This window comes from Ammospiza caudacuta, chromosome 15 (genome assembly GCF_027887145.1).
Source record: "Ammospiza caudacuta isolate bAmmCau1 chromosome 15, bAmmCau1.pri, whole genome shotgun sequence".
Taxonomy (NCBI): domain Eukaryota; kingdom Metazoa; phylum Chordata; class Aves; order Passeriformes; family Passerellidae; genus Ammospiza; species Ammospiza caudacuta.
Window position 1 is genome coordinate 16,679,139 of NC_080607.1, and position 10,912 is coordinate 16,690,050.

Below are 10,912 nucleotides of genomic sequence, written 5' to 3' on the forward strand. Positions count from 1 at the left end.
AGATTATTGAAAAATTCACTTTGGCTTCACAGGAGGGCAAAGGGATAACTAGTGAAGTAAAGCATAGTGGTAGCAAATTGTCTTTCTTGAGAGAAAAGCTTCTGTTGTTGCTGCTGTCTTTTATGAAGTATTTAACTGAAAACTTCTTGTTACAGAGTACTTAAAATTTACTTTCAATAACTTTGTTTCTAGCTCAGAACAACCAATGGAAATCAAACCAGAATCATCGACTTTGGGGACTTCAGCAGAAGTTCATACAAAGCTCTCTGAGGACCTAAATAAAAATTCATTGGAACAAAGTTCAGATTGTTGTGCCAGCCCAGGAGAAGATGTGTCTGGCTTGTGTCAGGGTGACAAAGCTGCTGCTGGTGGCTCTGAAGGCACGAAGGAGAGCAGTGTTCCGGGGCTGCCGCCTGCCGAGGACGTGTTTAACACATTCCTGTACTGGCGCCCTCCTCTGCCCGACATCAGTCAGGACCTGGAGCTGCTGCAGTTCAAGGCTGACAAGCACAGCGATGGCTGCTCTGGGCCATGCAATAACTGTGTTGCTAGCAATGAAATAAAAAAGGTTCTAGAAAGCTTACAGGAGCACATAGATGATCCAGATGTTCAAGGTGGGACTCTGACAGTAAAACTGTGTTTTCTCTGAGCAGGTTTTCTGGCCTTTACAAAACACTGGACTGCATTTTAATTAGCTTGATCTTCATAGGGTGATGAACCTACCTTGAGTAGTAAATTATAGTAGAAGGTTGTGTAACAGCTTTTTTCATAAGACCTAAATTATTTCTAGAGTAACTGGGGAATTGTTCCTGGCTTCTGTTTGCATAAAAATAAATTGATTTAAAGACAAAAGGGAAAACAGCTTGTTAAAGACAGTTTTAACAGGTTTTGAGTACTGTAGATACTGTGGGTTTAGGGACAGTGCTACCTGTTACAAGCTGAATTCATCTAATATTGGCTGACTGAGAATGGCCCTCATTTCAGTTCTTCCTCCTTACCCACCTGAAACAGGCCCTTTGGCCTGATAGTGGGATCTGTGCTTCATGGACCAAATCCTTCTTGTCATCCATAGCCAGCTCAGTTTCTTGTGTTCACCAAGTCTCTGGAGTGCTCTGCAGTAAAATGCCTTTTCTTTCCAAGAGCAAAGGTTTGCTAATACAGCATTTGTGTGCAGCTCCTACTGGGCTACCTTTTCTCTTTTCAGATGAGTTAATTACAAGTTTAATGCCTTTAAATGCAGAAAGAAGACTAAATAACCAGCTTTTGCTTTCTACAGCTCAGGTCCAAGTGCTGTCTGCTGCTCTCAGAGCTGCTCAGTTTGATTCTGTTGGTGACTGTGACACCAAAAAAATGGAAGAAAGTGGTGACAATCTTCAGAACAAAATGAATTTGGATGAAACAGTGGTTTCAGATGCTGCCTGCAAGCAGGTGCAGGGGAACACTCTTTCATCCCCTGCCTCCCAGGGTGACATCAGTGACCAGTCAAGCACCAGTGTGCTGAAAAGCACAGTAAGTACACATTGTGCTCCATGTCTGAGCTGTGTGGGGTTATGTAGTCCTGGCATAACTGATCCACTTTTGATCCAAAGCCTTTGAACATTACTAGACCAAGCTATCACATTCTACTTACTCTAATTAACAAAAGAAAAGCCATTAAGGGTTATCATTTCTGTTTGCACACAAATGACCCAGGAGGTAAAGATTTGCAGTAGTCTTGTGCAAGATTTTTTTCTGATTAAATTCTGTTGAATATAATTTAAGTTAATTTCAAGAATAAAAACTATTTAAAAGTAACCATCCAAAATGTGTATGAATGTTAGGTTTGAGATGTTAGATTGCTTTCTTTAGAAGTAAACCTTAACTACTGCTGCCCTTGTTGCTGCTACAGTCTGTTTGCCTCAGTGTGCAACTGTTGTCTTTTTGTACTTACATAAACACACTGAACAAGGCTCTGCCTGTGCAGGGCTGTTCTGAATCTGAGCTCTGTTCTGCACTGTGATGCTTTGAAATAGCCCAAACACCACCAAATCTCCTTCATTTCACTACCTGGTACCTTCTTTTACAGGACTCAGAGGAAAAACACAGAGGAACCAGTGTCTTTTTGAGGAAAGAGCAAGAAAATAATCCACCATTTGAAGATGACAAGTCAAAATTACAGGTGATTAAAATGGCATCTAATGGATTTAGTGGAGTACTGGAGTAATTCATCTTACCCTTAAAGCAGTGATACCTTGTGCAATGGATCAGCTGCAGAATGTGAAGGAATGCTCCAGAACTCAAGGAGAGCCCTGGTTTAGATGGGAAAATTAGCAACATTCTGTTGCCTTTTTGGTGCCTTAGAGGCAACCTGTGCAAGCAAGGTAGGCACTGAGTGTCTGCTCTGTCACTGATTCTCTGTTTGGCATCACCATAGAAGGAACTTTGAGCTTGGTGGGTGCAAGGTGTTGATAAAGCTGTAATGACTGTTCCTTGCTGACTGCTCTGTCCTGACGAGAGGATAAATAACCACTGGAGCCATGTACCCTTGGTGAGGGTAACACACAGGGGGTGCTGTGTCTCTTGTGTTTTGGTGCTGGCTGATGGGTAGAACTGTAGCACAGCAGCTGTATTTTCTTTCTGCTCCTAAATGGAAGTGTGTCTGTCTGTAGGACATCATCCCCCAGCCTTTACTGGACCAGTACCTGTCCATGACTGACCCTGCTCGGGCCCAGACTGTTGACACTGAGATTGCCAAGCACTGTGCCTACAGCCTGCCTGGGGTGGCCCTGACACTGGGCAGGCAGAACTGGCACTGCCTCAAGGACACCTACGAGACACTGGCTTCAGATGTACAGGTAAGAAAAAAAAGTTTGTAACAAAAATCAGAATTTTGAGGAGGAGATTTTTTTCTTCAGTCTGTACTGTAGTTATAAGATCACATAATTTCATATAGAGGAATAAATGTGCACTAAAAATACAAAATTCCAGATTTAAAGCAGACTTCATAAATATGATTAACATTTCTCCTAGCCCTGTTTGTCCTGCTCTCAGCCCTCACCCAGGGGTAGTTGAAAAGCTTGTTTGTTGTAGTCCTGGTGCCTCACGGTTCCCTTGCTGCCCGTTTGCAGTGGAAGGTGCGGCGCACTCTGGCCTTCTCCATCCACGAGCTGGCTGTGATCCTGGGGGATCAGCTCACAGCTGCTGATCTGGTGCCAATTTTCAATGGCTTCCTGAAAGACCTGGATGAAGTGCGAATCGGTGTCCTCAAACACCTCTATGACTTTCTGAAGGTAGGAAAATGTAATAAATTTCTCAACATGAAATTTTTTCTGACTCCATTTTATGAAGAGTTTTGAATGACCTGTGCATGTCTCAGTATCTAATCAATGTTTAGTTTTTCACCATGCTACCATTTTGTGTGTGTGCCTCGATTCCTTCTTTTAATGTGCCTTGCTTCTCTTTTCTCCATATCCCAACAAAATACCAAGCTGAAAACCCTTTGTAAATGTGGTTGTAAGTGCTGCTGCCTGTTGTAAACTGGGAGAATTGGCCCAGTAGCAATTTGTGTTTGGGGCTGGGAGAGAAGAGAGCAGATCCTGGTGGGCTGCTGTGGAATGCACACAGATCCTCAGCTTTTGGTTCCTCACTCTCATATCCAGAGATGGTGCTTTGGGTGTTGCTGAAGGGATGACTTCTTGTGCTTTGGATGTCACTTGTGTGTGTCCAGGCACTCAGCTGACTGTGCACAGCTTTTAGGGAGCACCTTGTGATTGGTCACTGGCTTTCAAGTAGGAAAATGCACATTGGTGTGAATAGTGACACACCAGAGAACTGCAAGTCTGAAGTTTTATCAGTTTGATACCAGTAATGTTTTTCCTTTAGCTACTTCATGCAGACAAAAGGAGGGAGTATCTTTACCAGCTGCAAGAATTTGTGGTGACTGATAACAGCAGGAACTGGAGGTTTCGTTACGAGCTGGCAGAGTATGTAATTTTGTTAACTTCTGATTTTTAATCTGTATTACTAACTTGGAAATAAGTAATTACATTCAGAAGTTAGCACATCTAGATTAGAAGCTAAAAGTTCACAACCTTTCTTTAGGAAGGAAAAAGCCACTGGCTGTTAGGGTTATCTGGGGGGAGTTGAGGGTGTTTGGGATTTTTGATTTTTTTTTTTTCTTCATGAGTTGTGTTGTAATGTATGACTAAAATGCCTGTGATTTACTAAAATGGAGATCTGGTTCACTTGCAGCTGATGAAATATGACAATGTGATAGATAGTATTCAGTGAGAATTTATTAGTTCAAGACTCTTGCAAAAATTAGTGACATGCATGTAAAAATGTTTTTAATGTGTAGGAAAGAAAAATCAGTTCTTAAAAAATAGGTTGGTTTGGTTTTTTTTTTGGTACTTCTATAAGACTAGGTATATAAACAGAAGTAGATTAACATCCTGCAGTTGTTTTTCTACAAGCCCTGTAGATATTTGCAGCACCATTGTAGCCATAGTTTGCAGATGAAGTCTGATCTTTGTTTATTTTGTTGCTGTGTTTGGCCTGTTGAGGACTTGCTCTCCCTTTGTAGTTTGGCACAACAAACTCTCAGTGGCACAGAAGTTACACAGCAGCTCCCTGAGCCCTGGTGGGGAGCTGCCACTGCCTGGGCTCTGTGTGGCTGCTGCTTCTGTGGCTGGACTGAGTTCTGGGTGGTTCTGTGATAGGAATTATTTTCTGAAATGTAGATTTCTACACTGAGGTAAATATTCAGCGTCTGCTTTGCAAGAATGTCCAGGGTAATTGTTTGAAGCTGGAAAAGGCTTCTCATGCTTCTGTTTGTAGCTTTTCCTTATTCTTTTGGCTAATGTTGATACACTGGTACATGTGTTTGGATCACAGTTTCTCTGGGCCTCCCTGATGGATTAAAGCCTGTGCCTGTAACAAGTGAAGAGAAGAACAAACTGCCCAAGGGCTCTGTAGTAACCCTGGTGCTTTGGTGCTCCTTCCCCACCTGTGAGGGCTGGTGAATGGCAGCAGGCTGGTGCTGCACCTGGTACAGTGATGGTTTCCTTTGTGTTCCAGGCAGCTGATCCTGATCCTGGAGCTCTACAACCCCAATGATGTCTATGACTACTTAAGGCACATTGCACTGACTCTGTGCTCTGATAAAGTGTCAGAAGTTCGGTGGATCTCCTTCAAACTGGTAGGGGATGTAGTTCACTTCCTGGCAGGAGAGCAGCAAAATGGTCCTGCAGAGGGTACCTGAAATCATTGTGTTTTCAGACAGTAGTGTGAATAGGGATGTTTTGATAAACACAGGAATCAATGTGGAAAAAAGTGAAGTGGAAAGTTTATAAAATATTTTGAGTTGTCTGACTGCCACAGATACTGAAATTTTTCTCTGTGGTTGTATGTGAATGAGAAATCCTTTGAAGTGAATGAAAGCCAGTATATGTGAATTGGAAAACCTTCCTCCATTCTATGGAAAAAAAAAACCACAACAAAACACAGAACAACCAACTACTGATCTTTCCTCAGAGTTAATTTAATTTGTTATGAAGCCTACAAGCAGAGCTGACTACATTGAATACGGTGTTCCTTGTAGAATTCAAATGAAATGATGCCTTTTTAAGTCTAAGGGCTGAAGTTTCATTTGTTCTTTTTGTTCCCCTCCTTTTCCCATTCCTCTGGCTCACAGGTTGTAGCAATACTGCAGAAGTTCTATGCCAACAGTGCCAATGCCCTGGGACTGAATTTCATCAATGAGCTCGTGGTGCGGTTTCGCCACTGCTCCAAGTGGGTTGGGAGACAAGCCTTTGCCTTCATTTGTCAGGTTGGAATGTTGTCTCTCTGTGTTTCTATGTGTACATTAAATTTGGGGCTTTGCAGCATGTGGGCAAAGCTGGAATTTGACTCACAGTTTTTTTTGGTTATTTTTGGTTTGGTCAGAGTCAGTGTGGTCTCAGTGCTGGCATCTGGCTGTCCCAGCCCAGGCTGGATCCCTGTCTGGGTCTGTGCTTCCAGCTGCCACAGCTAGTCCTTGGAATATCTGCTATCCCAGAGGCAAACAGAGATGCATGGCCAAGGATTAAACAAATGTTAGGCTAAAGGATCATCACAAGAGCTCCTCACACCACCAACAGGTGCTGGATGCCAGGAGCCATTTCCCTCTTTACTGCCACCACTCACCCCCTCCAAACCAAAAATGCTTACTTGGGTAGCAGTGAGGAGCAAGGGTTGGGCATTCAAAGGGAAAAGGGTGATGACAGGCAAGAGAGCAGCATTTCTTAAAACATTCTTGAAAGAAATTAATCTGCTCTTTCTGGCCTATCTTTGGCTGAAATTCAAAATGGTGAGACACAGGGTGAGGTGTTCTCATTCAGAGCTTTTTTAACAGACCAAATTAAGGACAAGGTGGAAAGAAACTGAAGGAATGGCAAATAGTGTATTTTTAACATAAATCTTGCTTTTTCTGTTCTGTGTTTTTCTCATAGGCTGTAGTAGAAGAGGAGTGCATGCCTGTGGACCAGTTTGTTGAACACTTACTCCCCAGCCTTCTAAGCCTTGCATCAGATCCTGTGCCCAACGTCAGGGTGCTGCTGGCCAAGGCTCTCAGGCAGACACTGCTGGAGAAAGGTGTGGTCCTCCATTCCCTTGGAAAGATCCAGCACCTCGGGCTCTCCTCTGGAGCACAGCTCTTGCAGCTCAGTCGGTGCAAGGCTGTAAAACAGAGCCACGCACTGAAATCTAGGATTTAGATTCAGATTTGAGAGTGCTGCAGTGGCTCTGCAGCCCCGGAAGGTGCGATGGGACGCTCATCCCGAGGGGGCTGCAGGTGCCGAGCGGCCCCACACGGGGGCACTGCGGCCCCGCGAGCCGCCCGCGGCAGCTCTGCCTGCGGGTCCAGCCTCCTGAACACCCATCTGGGCTCTTCTGGTGAATCTCAGATCTAATTTCTGTCCTGCCCTCTGATTATTCAGAGGAAGAAGCACAGAAATCTCCTATCTTTTTGTCAGAATAAAGTATGGAAAATGTTTGGAATGTGTTGTACAGTAGCAGTTTCCTGTTGCTCATTGATACATTTCTATTTAGGGCTTGGCAAAAAAGTTTATCTTAGAAGTATTTAAGTAGCTAATAAGATGAATCAGAAGCAGCATATTTCTCTTTATCTGTCAGCTTCCTTAGTTTCCTGTGGTTTCTGTAAGGAGACTGTAAGCTGGATAAACTGCCTCAGATGGTTTTGGCATTCTCTGTATTTCTGCACTACTTATGCTCTAGGGTTTATTCCTTTGGATTTGATTTAAATTGTCTTTTTTCTCCCCTTATTCCAGCTTATTTTAAAAGTGTTGGCAATCCTCATCTAGAAGCTGCAGAAGAAACCATTCTAGCCCTGCAGTCTGACAGAGATCAAGATGTGTCTTTCTTTGCCACCATAAAACTGAAACAGGATAACATGGACAATATCACCATTGAAAAACAATAAGGAGTTGTTGTGCAGTGAAGGCTGAACAGCAGGATGGTTTTTCACCTAGTTGCTGTTAGTGTGAGTAATGAGGACAGACAAGGTGGGTTTTGTTACCTATTTGAGCAGGAAAGGGGGTGTTGAGAAATGTTGCAGTCTCCATTTCATGACCTTGTTTCATCTGCAGCGGTGTGTTTGATTCCTGTGAGTAACTCCTTCCTTTTGGTTTTCCCGTTATAAATGGAGGTGATAACTCTGACCTCACCTGCACCTCAGTACTGTCTGTAAAGTCTTACACCATACTCTGTGTTTAAGCATAATTGGAATTTACATTTCATTTTTTAACAAAATATTTCTGTTAGTACAAGTTTGCTATAAGCTTAAAAAGATTGCTAAATCTTAAAACCTGATTGTAGCAAACTTACCTGAAGCTGTTCTTTCCTCACTTTTATTATAATCTTTGTACTGTTCCACCTACTGCATTTATTTGAAAAAAAAGTGTATATATGTGAATAGTTTTGAATTGTAACAAAAAATTATGAAGAACTTAATTCTGTATCAGTGGGAATAACTCAAAAATCATTTCATTTTTTAAAGTAGGTTCACTACTAGAATTAAGCATTGGTTGGTCATTTTTGTGTGTGATACTTTTCAGAGAGCTCAAGATTCTTTGTATATTGTGAGGTTTCCATTAATTTGTTCCTTCTGAGCTATACCCTTACAGTGCTAACAGATCATAACAGCAACATTTCTGAGTGCCCTTGCAGGTGTTACAGGTCAGGTTTTGTTGCTGCTGCCTCTCCCAGGAGCAGGCAGAATGGAGAGCTCCTAAGTGGAAAATTCCTCCTCTGCCCCAGCAAAGGTCACTTGAGTGGAGAGATTCAGTTCTGCACCAGGAGCTGTACAAGGGAATTACAGAGAGATACAGGCCTGGGTCTGTGTTCTACATGCACACCTCATTTAACAAACACCTTTTAACCTGCCCACTGCTTAAACCCCAAACAGCTTCTCCTAAGAAACAAAGGAGCTCTAAATTCTGCAAAACCCCAGTGGGGAAATGTTCAGGGGAAAGGTGGTGCCACAGTTGGCTCTGCAGCCTCTGTGGGTTGTAGGGCAAGCTCTGGGGCAAACACCAAGTCAGACATGTGAGGTGAAGTGGGATGGCTCCTGTCTGTTGGAACAGGGGCTTGGAAGAAAGAGCAGAATTGTGTTAGTCAAATTGGCCTCAGAAAAATTGTAAAGCCTATACTTCTGCTGGACCCTGTCTTCTTTTGGATCCCAAATCTGCAATAATGTGGGTCCTGGAAAAAAAACAGTCTTTTTTTTATTGTGGATTGAAACTTTGTCCAGCTCAAAAACTAATGCTTAAACACTAAAGAAATGCTTTCATGTGATAAGTTACTTTCTTTCTGAGAGCAGAGTCCTTTCTCCTCAGCAGACCTGTAAATATTCACCCTTATTTCATGTTCCATAGTAAGTAGTTCACATGGGGGAAGGTTTTCAGAAATACCTGTTCTGGTTTTGTTTGAATGTGGCAATACAGTGAGTAGGTTCCTCAGCTGGGTTCTGTATTTTCTGGCTCACTTTTGTGTGAGTTAACCAGTCATGTATTATAATATGTACAGTATTTGTAGCAAATGTTTGTCTTGAAAGATCACAAAATGCTGTTTGGAAGTTGCAGGCAGAAATACACCACTGCTATTGCAGCAAACAGTGTAAACTCTGCAATATTCTACATTTAATTTTTTACAGTTTTTTTATAATTTAAAACAAATGCTTCTTCAGTACAGACTTTTTATGATTACAATTTCTTAACAAAAAGACCCCTCAAATTAATTTTTTCTAGTTCTAATATCTTTTCCTAATGCTGGCATTATACTGATATTTTCTAACAGTTCAGATTTTCTAAAGCCTTTCTGACAAGGTTTCACTTCTGTTTTTTATTATCAGTTCATTAAATTTCTCAGCACTGAAGAGATTTTTTTAAGTGTGTGTATATGTAAGTATGTTTGAAATAACTGTATATAAATGAAATACCCTGAACATTAACCCAAGCCAGGTTGCTGTTTGTCAGATCACCTTCAATAATTCCTTGACTTGCAATAATCCACTGGGAAACACAAGCTTCCATAGGGTTTAGCATGTTTGGTTAGTGTTCAGTAGGAGTTTTTAACTAGGATGTGTGTCAAGGGTAAGCCACCAGCTATAAAAGTTCACTAAAAGCTGAACAAAGTTCTTTGTTTTTTAACAATATTTTGGTACCTCTCTGGCTCCCAAATTCAGGTTGGTTTTGAACGAGGTGATTTCAGTCAGGTGTTTAAAACCTCCTGTTACACTCCACAGTTGCATGTCCTAATGGGGGCCAGCATAGCTCTGGGATGGGATTTTTGTAGACAATGTGCAGGTCTGTGACCCAGATTTACCCTCTGCAAGTTTGTCCTTTTGGTTTAGTTTTAAACTAGAAATGATTTCAGCATGACTAAAGGCTGCACTTTATGTCTTGTCTAGACAAATGTATGCAATGAGTGTGTTCACGTGCAGTTCTCTGGGTTGTTTAAATTATGCAAAAATATGTATTTAAAAAGTCAGGTGGAGCAAAGTTAGGTAGTCCATCCACTTGCACAGCAGCAGTAAGGATATCACTTTTCAGCATTTCCAGCTAAGGAACATGACAATAACAGTAGTTGGTGCAATATTGCTGGGATGCTGTAGGGAATGAGCCAGCACTTGTGATCCAAAGCATGTTGGTCGTGTTGTTTAGGTCTGAGCCTCCTTGTGGCCCTGGTGGGATGGGCATGTGGCAGCTGTGTCACTACACCGTGGTGTTCAGAGCCCAGTTAAGTGGGGACACTCTGGAAGTGTCACCCATTTGTCAGAATAAAGAATCTATGTAACTTTCTATTTGTATTTATCTCAATAAATCCTGTGACTGTTTTATAAACCAACTTGTGGTAACTGATTTTTGCTGTGGGTGAGATGTGAGTGCATTTCTTGGTTAATGAAACCTCTCCTGGGTGGAAGCACTGTTGTCTGCCAAACCAGGGCTGAATGTGGAATTCCTTGTGCTGTGTAGTAAAAGAATCTTTAAAATCTGCCATCAGTTGATGGAACTTTCTCTACCTGTAGGGATATGGAACTTGCAGGGAAGCCTCAGGCAGCACCTGAGCAGAGTTTTGTGTTCCTGGCAGCTTCACACCAAGCTTGGTCTTGTCTCACCTGTGAACTCCATCCAGCCTGTTGCACATCTCCATTGGAAGCTGAGTGGTGGAGCTTGGCAGCAGAGTTCTGTTCTTGCTTTGGCATTGCACAAACAACTTTTTAGCTCAGGGAGTTTCTAAGGAGAAAGAAAAAGAAGCTGTTGTTACACCTGTTCCATATTTATCAATACACACCAGAGGCTCAGAACACTGTGGCAATTGTTACATTCCCTTCTTAAAGTGAACCAAATGAACAGAAATTGTTAAATGCCAGAGTACA

At 42.2% G+C, this 10,912-nt stretch overlaps 1 protein-coding gene across 1 annotated transcript in view; it reads left to right on the plus strand.

The window, feature by feature from the left end:
• Window positions 1-10,356, plus strand: part of LOC131564221 (serine/threonine-protein phosphatase 4 regulatory subunit 1-like) — a 20,985-nt gene extending 10,629 nt beyond the window's left edge. Inside the window, exons 11-20 of the mRNA XM_058814559.1 lie at window positions 193-614; window positions 1,277-1,509; window positions 2,066-2,158; window positions 2,649-2,834; window positions 3,108-3,269; window positions 3,862-3,962; window positions 5,056-5,176; window positions 5,672-5,806; window positions 6,468-6,609; window positions 7,305-10,356. Of these exons, the coding sequence (XP_058670542.1) occupies window positions 193-614; window positions 1,277-1,509; window positions 2,066-2,158; window positions 2,649-2,834; window positions 3,108-3,269; window positions 3,862-3,962; window positions 5,056-5,176; window positions 5,672-5,806; window positions 6,468-6,609; window positions 7,305-7,456 (1,747 nt within the window). The 3' untranslated portion in view covers window positions 7,457-10,356. The remainder of the gene's footprint in view (window positions 1-192; window positions 615-1,276; window positions 1,510-2,065; window positions 2,159-2,648; window positions 2,835-3,107; window positions 3,270-3,861; window positions 3,963-5,055; window positions 5,177-5,671; window positions 5,807-6,467; window positions 6,610-7,304) is intronic.
• The last annotated feature ends 556 nt before the right edge of the window (window positions 10,357-10,912 follow it).